The 14,146-nt window shown below is 43.0% G+C and overlaps 1 protein-coding gene across 1 annotated transcript; it reads right to left on the reverse strand.

The window, feature by feature from the left end:
* Nucleotides 1-2,153: 2,153 nt before the first annotated feature.
* On the reverse strand, nucleotides 2,154-13,598 carry PDXK (pyridoxal (pyridoxine, vitamin B6) kinase; the record flags this gene model as incomplete). The annotated part of the gene is made up of 8 exons (XM_010152183.1): nucleotides 2,154-2,283; nucleotides 3,015-3,081; nucleotides 3,637-3,773; nucleotides 5,115-5,226; nucleotides 7,854-7,899; nucleotides 8,711-8,796; nucleotides 11,473-11,519; nucleotides 13,481-13,598. Coding segments are annotated over 8 exons (726 nt in total), but the record flags the coding sequence as incomplete, so codon positions are not given.
* Nucleotides 13,599-14,146: the final 548 nt, after the last annotated feature.

The following is a 14,146-nucleotide window of genomic DNA, read 5'->3' on the forward strand; positions in this document are numbered from 1 at the left end:
TTATATTTTTTTGAATGTTTAAATGGAATTTCCTGTATTTCAACTTGTGCCCATGGCTGTCATCACTTTGTGGACCACCAGCGAGACGAGCCTTGGCTCCTTCACTGCCTCCCATCAGATATTTACACACACTGTTAAGATAGTTCATGTCTTTTTACATGTTGGGTATCAGCCATCAGCTCATCTCTGTTACTGACCGCTAATTTTAGCAACTGTTCACATCAACATTAGTATTGCTAGGAAGTTATGTCATGGCAGTGGTTACTAAAAACCGTGGCAGTAGAGTCACATTTTGTGGGTCATTTCTGGTTTCAGGGTTTTCTCCTTAAAATTCTCAAGTCATATAAATTACTTTTTTTTAAATTTATTTTTAATGCCAAACGCATGAGAGGAAATAAAAAATCATTATTAGTTGTTGAGAGTGAAAGCCTGAAGTTTGCCTCCTACATTTACTGTAAAACGTGTTCATCTCTTAAATTTCATTTGCTTCAGAGATACTGAAAACGAGGGACTTCGGAAATGTATTAATTATGAAATCTTACTCTATGAAAAAAATCTATTAGGTTAAAAATCCACTTTAAGGATAAATTGCTCTTCTACTGGGGAAGCCAATTAATTTATACAATGACAGAAAACCCACAAAAATGGTGGGATAAGTGAAGACTTCAGTGGCCAAAGCAACATGCAAACCAGCTCTTCTGGCGACTCCCAAGCTACGCAAGTGACACTGTCAGTTAGGCAGGTGTGATGAGGACGGTGCAGGGAAGGTATGTGGGAGACACCCAACAGTGAGCTTCCCAAGCATGCTCAGGGAAACAAGAAAAACACAGCCCTTCCTTCTAATGCAACTCTGCTTCTTGTTACTGCAAGCAGAATTGCAATTTTAATCTCCCTAGGCTGTCTGAGACAAATAAAGCTCATCAACTGAATTTGGACCCTCAGTCCCGTACAGAAATCATACGGAAGTACACATGGTCAGTACCTGTCAGCATATCTGTCCTACTGGTACAATACGTGGCTGTGATGTATACAATGCTGAAATGATTAAGAATCCCCCTCTGAAGCCTTATGAAGCAGAACTGTGAAATAAAGACGCATTAATAACAATGCATTTCTGTCATCTGTAATCAGCACAGGCTGCAGAGACTTACATTATAAAGAATTAATTTTATGTGTTTCACTGAATCTGCTAAACATATGTAACTTACTACGCCTTACTAAACTAAAAATATTACTTGTACCACACTGCTTCATTGATAAGCCTGTCAACAGTGCTCACCGTCGTTAAGCGGAAGGGCCCTACGTAGTTTGCAAATGCATCCGCCCCTGAAGAACAAAGCAGGGTAGCCAGCTTTCAGGGTAAGAGCTGCTTTCTCTTTTGTCCTTACAGAATGTTTGTCCTAACTAAACCAGGAATCAAACCTGGCCTCAGAGGTAGAACTACAAACTTCTAATCAGTGCTACTGAAATGAAGATATCCTCTTACTAATGAAGATGTTTCTGGAGCAGCTTTGGGAAGAAAAATCATGTGGGCACCCACAGACATTTTAAGTAAGCAGCCAGCACCTGCGAAACCTGAACCTGTGCAGCTGTTTGTAGACAAGGAGCAGGAGCAGTTATCAGTCACACAAATAACACCTCAAGGTCACTTCAGAGTACTCAAATGCCAACCATCTCCAAAGTATTCCTACACACGACGAGAACCTTGTGTGTAGTTTTAACCCTGCTTAGTTTCATAGCAGCTGAGATACTGAATACCCGGGTAGGTAACCAGATATCTCCAGGAAAAGGGAGCATGGAGCCAGCTCCATTGGCACTAGATGCCATCTTGAAATATATGTTCCAGTCAGTCAAGCACTCCGTCAGCAAATTCACGTCTGAAGTCTTTGGCAAGGCAGGAACACTGTACTCTCTTGCCCTGGGTAATTGCACAGACCAAGTGAATTTGACAGCCATTTTGATACCTGGTAATATGCTTCAATGCACACCAACTGTTTCGTTTTTAAAACTGAGCAAGGCCAGCACATATGTTTGAGAGTGGATATCTGCCTATGCTGGGCACTATTTCATGAAAGTCAGGTTTCTGTCACAGATCTAAGGCAAATATTACAATTTACAGGAAAGAAATGAGGACATCGATACATTGTGCGTTGTTGGAGACATACAGCCTTTATAACACGGTAGCTCTCACTATGATCTCTGGGTTTTCTATGTCCTTTTTGCTTTGGACCATTCTCAGTTCCAGCTGGGCTGAGTTTGGTTTGTTTCCTTCTCCAGCTTGCACTAAAAAGATGACATCAGATGTCATTTAAAACAGCAGTATAAAAACAGTCACATTGCTCTGTTACCCCACTGTGTTTTCAACCCTCCTCCTCCCCTCCTCGATCTCCCCTACCACCCCCAGCTAAAGGTTTCCAAGGTAGAAGATCAGAGGTCAGCACTGTGGTTCCTGAGCACCCCTGTTCTGCACCTCTCCCCGGGAAAGAAACAGCTCTGCTGTTATTAGAAAGTGACACAGGCGTGCTCTGAGATCCCATCTGGGTCTCCTTAGGAACTGAAAGACGTGGGAATTCCAAGGGGAGGGAAGCTGAAAAAAATATTACCCTTCACATGGCCAACATAGCGAGCAGGCAGCTATTATTCGCTGATGAACCCCTCCCAGTACTAAACACACGCACTCAGGGGGAAAGTGAGCCAGCTACGCACGTCAAACCCAGCCTTTCCCCACGTTCCTTCCCACACCACCTTTTCGCAAAGCCGTCAAGGCAGCCAGCACCACGGCAGTCCCACTGCAAGCTGAACAGTGACATCTTCAGTCGGGTGCTGTCAAAAATAGGCTTCGAGGGCACAGCAAGGAACGTGCACTTACAGGCCTGGCAAGCTGTCTTTCTGCCCTTCCTCCGGCTGCTCCCCCACCGAGGGCTGCCTTTAGTCAGGAAACCCGGGAAGCTTTCTGAATGTTTCTTCGGATGCTAACCCAGACAGCACAAGGGAGCAAGGTCTGAATGAATTACCTTTTGCACTCTTAATGGTCCTCTGCAGAACATGTTGCATGGCTGACACAGTCTTTTCACATGCCACCTGCATTAACAGAATACATCCAGGTTTTAGTAAAGTTTCACCTGCCTAGTTTAATATTATTTCAAAAGCACTGCTATTAAGAGGCAAACATGACTGGCAGCACGCAAACAGGATGACAGCTCTGTCATGGAGAGTTTGGGGGGAAAAGAAAAATCTTAAGCCTCCCTCAATTCTCCAGAAACAGGTATTAGAAAACACACCCCTGTATTGAGGACTCCATGTGCTTAGGGGAGAGAAACAGGCAGATAGATCTGGTAAATGAATTTCAGTGCTTATTATGAAATGAGAGTAAAAAATATAATTAGAAACATATATGCAGTCCCTCTCCCAAGCAAACATCTTATTTGGCAAAATTACAAACCCCACGTAATTGAAATGTGACCATCCAAATCTGTACAAGCTAAATTTTTTGGCAAAGAGGAAATTCTGCTTTTTCCTCTGAGATGAGGAAAAAAAGCCAAACCAGAACAGTCTTTAAATAACATCACAGATTAAAAAGTAATTAAAAAAAAGAAACACAGTCTAAACTTGCAGAGAGATGAGTAACTTCTGCACCTTCAAATTGTTTGGATGCTTGTGTGTCCATGCCAAAAGCATTGCAGCAAACAAGTCTCCCGTTCCAACAAAGACGGCATCCACTTTAGGAGACTCCACTCGAATTCTTTGTGTCATCTTCGTACCATCTGCTGTAGCTACAACACATACAGACAGTTAAGTAACCAACCCAGCAATTAATATAATCGCATTTACTATAATTTAAAAGTGATCACCAGATTTTAATTCCTTCATTGTTTGTAATGTGAAGATGCTAAGGAGTGTTGTAAACTTCATACCAGCTCTTTTTAAAAGGAGCAACCTTTCAAAACTTTGCCAAGTTGGAATGGCATTTACAGTTTCACTTAAGAGGGAGCAGGTAGCTAGCACCTTCATTTTCATGAAGGATTGAGAGATTCTCATTTTTACAGCAGAAACTTGCTCAGGAAACTGCGTATTTATGGACACTGCTGAATCCTAGATGGGGCATCCCAAACCACAGAGTATCTCTGGGTTGTATGGAGGCACAAGAACAGCTGTAGGCATCAGCAGAGAACATCTGATCCATGTGCCCTATTGTAATCACCATTGGGATGATCAGGCTTATTCCAGACCTGGCATGTGCATGCACGGAGCGCTATGAACCACCGACTGATTCTCAGTAGAATCTCTTCTAAACATCAAGACCTTTTCAGTCTCTCAGCAGTCCAGAATGTAATTCCCACATTTAGATCCCTCAGATGAACAAGAAAACAAGATCATATACCATCCCACAACACTATTTCCTTCTCAGGTAAAACATGCTGCGACAGCCCAAACACACCGTGAACCCTGGTGATGGGATAGAAGGGGATATAAAGAAGTGGCAGAAGGACATTTTACAACCTATCAGGGGAGGAACAATCTGCAAACAGGACAGTGTAACTTTTCATAAAGGCATTCAAAACATTCAAGTTCCTGTTTTATCCACTGCTAGGGGGTTTAACAGCCCTGATCAACCTCACCTAGGACATCCTCCACCCATGCACCCTCTGCCCACTTGCCCAGGAGCTGCATGGAAGGTCAGGCCCGGGCATAAGCAACCACCCGAGCTATGTTGTAGGTGTAGCTGTGTACAGCCCTGCTGTCCTGACTTACTGATTGGATTTTCCAGGTTAATCTCAGACCTGGCTTGTCTCACCTTTCTCCAACGATTGCTTGACTGTCAATGCAACCTGTTTGCCATCACCACCCCTGTTCTGCTCACCTTATTCAGACACCGTGGGCTTGCGTCCTGTTGGTGAGGGCAGTGCTCTGCCTGTGCTATGACCACGCTCAGCTCCCAGTGTCTTCTCCCACAGAGCAGCCCCGTTCTCACCACACTCTGATATTAAGAGTAGTTCACTTAGGGATCTAAGCTCCTGCCATGCACTACAGATGGGTCTGATGAAACTACTGAAAAACGTAACTGAAAGTAGGTTAAAAGAAAGCACAGTTTAATAAAGGAGTCCATGACTTACTTTTTCTGTGGCTTCCCAGAGCAATCAGGTAGTCATTTCCTAGAGGCGCCTGCAGATCTGAGCTTGTGATCACCACAGTCTCTGGTCCCATGGCATGGAGCATATCCATTACCTTTCCATGTGTAAAAAGGCAGGAATCAGTGACTACAATGGGTGTTGATTAAACCTTGCATCATTCACACTACTGAGGATTTTAGACAAGCATCTTATTTTGGCATCTTTTGTAAAGAGAAAAAAGTTTACACTCAAAGAATTCACTTGAATTAGGCGAGTTAATTTTAAACAGGGGAATCAAAACATCGGTATTTAAATGTACACACCTGTACTAAAAACATACAAGCATCTCTGTATCATCTTCAGATGCTCCTCTGAAAAGAATACTCTGTTTCAGCTGCAGTCAGAATTTTTGCCTGTATGTTTTCAGGACAGACACATGCACTGAGCTGGCATCTTGAAACACTTGCTAGAAAGCCAGTAACTCCAGGTCATGAAGTCTTATTTAGCTACTAATTTAAGAGTTAGCAAAAATAAAAAAGAGCTAAATCAGAGGCATAGTGTGTCTGTCTCAATCTTCTTTCCTCGTTCTGTTTCAAACCCCAAATTACACCTATAAATTATGTACCTTTGCAAGCGTATTTCCAATGTGTGTTCCTCACTTAAAGTCATTAATAGTCTACTTCTGGCACCACAATTGGTTGCTACAGAAGTGATTCTGATTTCACAGAAGAAAGAATTACTTTAGTAATGAGTTTAGCATAAAACACAGATAAAATATTAATTCTCCCAGAAGAGTTTAACTAAAAATCCTCTCAGGCTAGCCATGACTCATGAGCAGCTCAAGGATAAGGATTTATTTCTGCTATTTTTTTAGTTCTCTATTGCTTTTCTTTCTTGTCTAAGCCCCTGAGTTCCTTCAATTGTCAGACTTTTTTGCACAGATATCGGCTGTGTTTTAAAGAAGCAGTAAATCCACCAGTATATGCTGGCATAGTCAACCTGGGAAGTAACATTAAACTCAATTACATTTCTCAGTCACAATTCACCATGAACCTAATCACCAGTATTTCTAGTTGTAGGATTTCTACACTAATATTATGCCATTTTTAATTTTATGTTAGAATACTATACCGTCATCACTAGTCTTGCTAAAGAAATGAATGAAAGCATGTGATCATGGAAATCGATGTCACAATTTCTACCACCTCCAAAGGGGACAAATTCCAGCATGGATTATTACTCAGAAGGACAGACCTATATATGACATGCAGCTGGGGAGGCAGACTGATTAAAATAAAATATCCTGCAAGCAACTACTGTAAAAATGTTTCCATTAGTAAGAATAATTCCACCTCTTCAGAAGAGATTTTCTAAAGCCTATCACAAATAAGGACTACCACATGGATCAGACAGACTGTCAGAAAACTAACCTGTAAAATTGTTTAGCACATGCAACTCGTGTTTGCCACTGAAATAACGCAAACCTAAAACTGATGGCTGCTCAGCTAACAGTGTTGCACTCAAGACTGTGGTTCCACTGGTGAGGATAGAAGATCTGAATTGCAGTTAGCAGCTAGTGGCATAAAGTGCATCACACTCGCCCAGCAGAGTGGGGTAATGTAAAACTGGGGGTGGGAAAAAAAAAAATTTAAATAGCTGAGACATTTGGAACTGCTTCCTGCTGTGAAGAGATGGTAATCGACCCATGTTGTGTGACGTTGATGGAGGGAAAAAAAGCAACAAACATTTGGGCTGATAGACCCCAGCTACTCTTCAGGGTGCCACTGCAGCTGCTGTTTGTTTAAAGATTTTGTGTTCCTTTGAAGTTCAAAACCAAACTGTTCAAAACAGTTCAAAAAATAACATCGGCCCCTTATGAAAGCACTCAACTAGTCAACAAAACAATGACCTCAGCCCTTTTCAAGACACCAACATTCCTATTTTGTCCCTCATCAAGCCCTGCGGCTTTTTATTTTCTTCAGCTTGAGTAGAAGGGAGAATCCTTACACCTCAGTGGCAGCATATCTGCAGACCACCTATCATTTCTGTATGGCGATTACAGCAGCTATCAAGACTCTGGATTTGTCTGTCTTTCACCAGGAAGTACCTGAAGGTCATCACTCCCAGTTTCTCATCTATGCAATCTATCCTTTTGCAACACAGGTCTCATCCACTTTGAATCCATTTAAGGAAAAGAAACAGAGCGCCAGAAAGCGCTGTCAGGAAGAGATTCAGAGCGTATCCAATCAATCCTTGTAGGAGTTGCTAGCAAGCTCTCTTCCTTGCAGACAGCCGGGAAGAAGGAGAAAAGGGTGCCTAGCTCCGCATTGTTGCTGCACAACTCGCATGTGGACAGCAGAGGGAGCGACTCACGCAGGTTTCTGATACCCACGGTCACCGGGGTCTTCCACGCCAACCCGTGCAACGCTGCCGCGCTGATCCTGCCTGGGTGCTTGCTATCTGTGCTGCTGCTTCCCTTCGTACACTGCAGGGAAACACACTCGGAGATCTACTCATCACCACTGTAATGCCTTTATCGGCAGTCCTTTTGGGCAGTTTCTCTGCAGTCTGATACTAGCACGGAAAAGTGCTCTGCACCTGGAGTGCACCAGCTTTAAAGTGACGTGGAGAGAAAGGACAGAGGCCAAAGTGGCTCCAGGGTCAAAGACAAACGGCAAACTGCAGCACTGCAGGCTGGAATACAGAAAGATATCTTGCACCTTCTACCCCTTGCCTACTTACCTCTAAAGCTTCTTTTTCTGTGTGAATCTTCCTGCCCGTGAGTAACCTGAGAATGAAACAGAAATCTTAAAATAGCTCAAGTTCTCCAGGCCATGACTGCTTTGTTTACTCTTTGAAAGGAGAAAAGCTTGGGCCACACCATACAGGCCAAAACGGTTTGTAGCTATGTGGTCTGCCATACCAGGCCACCGTCTTTGTAAGTTACATGTAGAGATACGCAGTGTTTCTGGTGCAGACTCACATCAGTCCCCACCTGTAGAGACCCTGCACTGTAAAATTCCCTCACAAGTGTCTTCTCTCCATCTCCCTCCCAGGTAACTGCTCCCTCCCCTTAGGGGGACAGCCTGTGATGTACACAACAGATCATCTCCTGGCCAAAGAGTCACAGTTATGAAGCCAGGATGGGCAGGAGACATTTAAATTCTTAACTCTTATGAGATGTTGCTATGGTGTTATTTCTGAACCTAATTTTTGGGGGTTGAGTCAAACTATTTCAGTTTTGATATTCTGCCATATAATAATTTTCATAGGAATGGGTAAGGACGGAGAAGGGAAGAAGGTATTTTTTCAACCTGTTCTAGATACAGCTCTCTGGAGACAAGAAGAGGTACTCATGAACATGAGAGACCAAAGAAAACATGAGAAATTATTTCCTCAAATAACTCCCAGATTTGTTATTGGTTTCAATCTGGAAGAGTTGGAGGTTTGTTGATAAGCACCACTTGAAAATAACAGCTAAAAACCAAAACCCAACACATACATACGGCACTGTATTGAAACAAATAAAAGAATGGGTATCAGTCTCCTCTGCTTTTATTCCCAAATTTATTTGGATATAAAAGGAAATAAGTACTTACTCAGCTTCAAACTGGTTAGGAGTAATTATATCAGCAACAGGTACAACTTTGTCCCTGTAGACTGGAAGGAGATCCTTGGGCACATACTAGGGGAGAAAAAACAGCATCAAATGTTGTCAGTAGCATCTGAGATGTGGGACTGCAACTCTTCTTCCCTCAACTACCATCCATGCCTCACTGAATAAGCTGATGGGCCCCAGTGTGCGGTTACATGGCAGTAACTGAAGTGACACGGCATCCTCTGGCTGGTGACATTACAGCCCACAGCCCTTCCTTCACCGGAGGTGATAGGAAACACCATTAAGCAGATAGGCCTACACCAGCAGCATTAAAAGTGGTGTCTGGATGAAGAACTTTTGGGTTCCCTCTCACCAAGGTGACACAGCAACATGAGGAAATACAGTGTCCCAACACAGGGATCCCTTTCTCATGCCTTCACCTCCAAAAGAAACTACTTTGCTGTTGCACCGACAGCACAGAGGTCCTTTGCTGCGGCAGCGTGTGCCCACGTTGATTGTGTTGCATTGTGGGGCTTAGGAACGAGTAACATCCATGCTATGTGTTATTTTGTCTCCTCCTTTCAGTTCTAGGGTGTGCTGTGTATTAACATGCATGAACAGGAATCAGAACTGTGATTTGTTCAGTACAGCTTCATCTAGAAAGCAGTTCCAGTAAGGACATGAAAAACACTTTGCCTGTGTTGCACCCAAGTGTAACAAACGGCTGGCATACCTTGCTGCCTGCAATCAGCTCTACAAATAACGAGGGTCAGTGCTTCCCTTTCTGCCTTCCCATTCCACCTCCATCCCACCTTCATCAGCTAAACACAGCCTACCAGCAAAGAGACTGGTTGTCTAAGCAGGTGATGTACACCAAGATGTAGCAGGAGCCCACCAGCCTGCATGCTCTTTGGACCCAAAGCTGAAAAGCATCAGCTGTTTTAGCACACGGGACCTCAGGTAGCAGTTTGGGTTAGATGGGAACAGGGGTCACCTCCCCTTCCCCAGTCTTGCTGTAACTCAATTTAACAAAACCTTTAATAAAAGGAGTTCATTGTTTACTGATATTCTTTGGCAGAACCACATTTGCTAAATCAGGACTAACACCCCCTTTTGGGCGTTTCTCAGGGGTCAGTGTTGGGACCTGTACTGTTTAACATCTTCGTTCAGAGGGCTGGAGCACCTCTGCTATGATGAAAGGCTGAGAGAGTTGGGCTTGTTCAGCCTGCAGAAGAGAAGGCTCCAGGGAGCCCTTCCGGCCCCTTCCAGTACCTGAAGGGGCTACAAGGAAGCTGAGGGGGGACTTTTTACAAGGGCCTGTAGTGACAGGACAAGGGGGAACGGGTTTAAATTGAAAGTGGGGAGGTTTAGATTAGGTATCAGGAAGAAGTTCTTCATGGAGAGGGTGGTGAGGCACTGGAACAGGTTGCCCAGAGAGGCTGTGGATGCTCCATCCCTGGAAGTGTTCAAGGCCAGGCTGGATGAGGCTTTGAGCAACCTGGTCTAGTGGAAGGTGTCCCTGCCCATGGCAGGGGGGTTGGAACTAAATGATCTTTAAGGTCCCTTCCAACCCAAACCGTTCTGTGATTCTGTTTTATTTCTCCGTCAGACTCATAAACTACCCAGGGCTGGGTGCATGCATACATGTGTTACTGTCTCCCATTCCAACTTTAGCAACAAGAGATACAACCCCTCCCAAGTGTTGAGTGCTAGGTGCTACCAGAACATCCACCACACTGAGCCCGAGCTCACTCACGCTGACGCGATGGTGTCACAGCGACTCTGCCTTGAGACAGGAATGCAAGACTAGGTCACGTCCAAACCAAGGTGTTCTAATTCATGATTTTACTACTTTTTTTTTATGGCAGGAATGAGTTGGTGGGTTGTGTGTTAAATTTTCTCTTCTTCCATCTACCCTGCTTTTCACCCAAAAGACACAGGTAGTCCCACGGTTATGACTTCTTCCAAGAGCTAAGGCTTTGCAAGGTGACTCTACAGCTATTAGATCCCTGCCTTGTTAGAAAAGGCCAAGGACAATAAATATTGCAATAGACATAAAATGAAAGAATAGAACACAAAAGCAATGGCAAATTTATTACTAAGTGCTGTTTATTACATGTGCTGTTTTATGAGCAGGTAAACTGTAAAAAGGTACAAGGACAAAGAGGAATTCATAGTGCATGACAAGTTAAGGCAGAAGAAACATAAAATATCATTATTGCTGTTGTCTTCCTGCCTTGCATTTTTACTGAAATTATTTGCTAGTTTTGGTGAGAAATGAATGTTTCTTTGTCAGTGTGCAGCCTGGTATTGGCACACAGACCCTTTCTGTCACTGATCACAGCCCAGTGCCTAACAGCTGTTGGATCTCACACGAAACAAGTCAGCTTCATTTAGGTTCAAGTGGTATGTCAATTCACACCACCACTGACAATGCCAGCCAGGCTGCCAGCCAAAACAGGGCTCTTGACAGAAGATGAGGGAACTCCCGTGACCCAAGGAGGGGGAGAGGGGGATATTTTCCTGTGGACAGGGTCTGTACTCCACATGTTGATTCAGCAGAGAGTTAGTAATAATCCCAGGGCCATGCAGCCATCATTCTTCCCAGATACTAAACTCATTCAAACACAGGAAATTAAAGTACAAACCTAATTGATGCAGGGATCCAAAGACACAGGTAAAGTAGCTTAGTTTTGGTGTTTAAAAACTAAGAAATCTTCATATAGCAAATATTCACTACACAGAGTGCAGGCAAGTACTAACCATAGAGCCTTCTCCGTTCCATTTGTCACCCATCACTGGATCGCATACTGTAACAGAAGAAATCTAGCTTTAGAAACAGGGGACAGTCACAGAGACCCTGATGGGAGGGAAAAGTTTTAGGTAACGGTAGTGGCTATGTAACAGCACTGAGCACCTTACAGATCTTACACTCGTTCAGCTCTTGCAGTACAACCTGAAATTTGTAACTGCTGGCTGCCAATTCTGAAAGAGTAGGCCATGCATCTATTGTTAATTGTCAGCTGTCAGAGGGTTGCAGTCACCCTCTCCTACCTGCTTCCGTGTTGTTATGTCTGAAGGCAATGAGGATGAGAAGTTCTGACTGCTGGGATTGAACAGGCTTTTATATGGAAAAGGCAGAGAGCCCTCCCCTTCACTCTCCAGCCCAAAACTCTGGAATAATAGTGTGGTGGGGGAAGAAACATGGGAGAAGCTAATAGCTGTGAGCAGAGTCCTACTTTTACTTTAGCACAAAAAGATACATGCCGAACATACACACCAAAATGCTATGTGGACACTTAAAAAAAAATGTGTGGATTATAATGAAACAAGAAGAAAATCCATGCCCAAGTACATAAACTCATACTGGGTGTAATAATATTAACACACATTTGGCACAAGTTCTGAATCATCAGCAGTATTAACAACGTATTCCAAGTGCCCTCAGTTTCAAAGTGAGGATGGAAACAATCTAGCCTTGTACTTTGAAAAGGAACATTGTTCATTGTATTAAAAGAACTTTTAGCAAGATAAAAAAGAAATGCAAATCCAAAGGCATCAAATCAATGTCCAGTCAGTATTTTAAGAAGTTCCTATGAGTAAGAAGATGTGTTTTGTTTGATACATTTTGTAAAACAAATGTATTTTGTTTTACATTACATTTTCCCTATAATCTATTTATTAAATATAAGGGATCTTAGAAGCCTAGCTGTGTTCCCCCCATCTGACCACTTCCTTCCTGTTCTATACAGTTAGATGTTTCTTGCTGCTCATACAAGAGCTTTTAGCTTTCACTTACTAGTAACAAGGCTCTGGAGAACCTGACAATGCAACAGTGTTAACGAAAGCTAAAAAGCAACAAAACCTGAGCTGATGAACACACCTCTGCTGCATTTTTCTGATTTTTATTACTACACCCGCAGCGTTACACCTTGCAAACCCTGAGAACCATGCTAGACGTTTCTTGACTACACGGTTTGCTGAACCTGAAGATGAGAGGCTCAAACCGTCATTCACAGCTTTTTGTCCCGCTAACTGACTTTGCCCTGTTACTCTGAATGTTTTGCTCAGTTCAAGCCTACGCTGGTTATGTTCAAAAGTCCTGAAACACTCAGTGTCAGGAAGCAAAGAGGAGAACCTGTCCTCACAGGTTTCAGCCTGACATGAGTCGTTAATGACAGCAGTGGCTAGATTCTCTGGCTCTTGGAGTGCTCCCAGGTTATTTTAGCAGAGGGCACCAGAGCGGTGCTGCCGCCTTCTTAGTGTTTCTTCCTTACCCTTGGAGTTTAAGCTAAACTATGAAGCTCGTAAAGCACAGTACGACACTTCTTCTGAGATGTAACGTGAACCTATGGCAGGGCAATATGGGAGAGTCTATCCTGCTCTTGGCTGACTTGGAAATCAAGGAGAGGCCTCAGCTATCAGCACTTCAAGCCTGTGCCTCTGAAGTACAAACAGCAGCAGCCGGCTGGGGTTTTAAGAGCCTTTTTTTGAACCAGACAATCAATCCTCAATGCACATTTTGCTTTGGATAGCATAACGCAAGAAACATACTGAAGGGCATAAAATCAGAAAGATAAACCCAACACCCTCAAGAGAGAAGCAATGCTGAAATGAAACTTCACTGGAGCCTCAGCTAGTCCCAACCAGATCAGAGCCCAGACGGTCCTGAAATGCTGGGTAAGATCAGACCAGTGTTTTCATCCTAAAATGTGAAAGTGATGGGTGCACACAGTGATGAAGTAGAAAGGATTATAATCCACATCCTTACCATATACTAGGTCAGAATTCTGCTGCTTCAACTCCTGGACAATATCCACCACCATTGCAAGAAACGATGTGTCTCTTGTATACCCTGTGAGGGAAAAAAAAAAAGACACTCTGGAAGTCTGTTTTCACAAATGCTTTTTTTTCTGCATACTTCTCGTTCCTTGGGATGCATTTTTAGAACAAAGGCATTTTCATATTTCATTCAGGAATAATAGGTGGAAGACAAATTCAGACAGTGTTTGCACAACTACAAATGCAACCTTAAAAATCCATTTACTAAGTATGCTATATATGAAGGGCTCATACAATTTCAAAATGCTTGGACACATATACAAAAAGGTCAGGCTGAAGGGAAAAAAACATTCCTTTTCTTCCAAACAGCAGCCCAAATCAGTACTATTTATCATGTAGTAAATAAGGAATACTTTAAATTCCATACACTATTCTCGTACTCTGGTTTTAAGCATGTTTTAGTAATTATTAATGTTTGTGCTGAAACAGTCCAACAAATTAATCCCATGGAGAATTAATATTTACATTTTAGGGCAATGGCCAATATACCAATCAAATTCCTATTTTTAGGCTTAGCAATGAAATAAGCTGGAAATAAGTTTTATTATATCTCAAGGCTCTAATCACAATGCTAGCACCACAACATTCTCATTTA

This window comes from Eurypyga helias, unplaced genomic scaffold, assembly GCF_000690775.1.
Source record: "Eurypyga helias isolate BGI_N326 unplaced genomic scaffold, ASM69077v1 scaffold9550, whole genome shotgun sequence".
Taxonomy (NCBI): Eukaryota; Metazoa; Chordata; class Aves; order Eurypygiformes; family Eurypygidae; genus Eurypyga; species Eurypyga helias.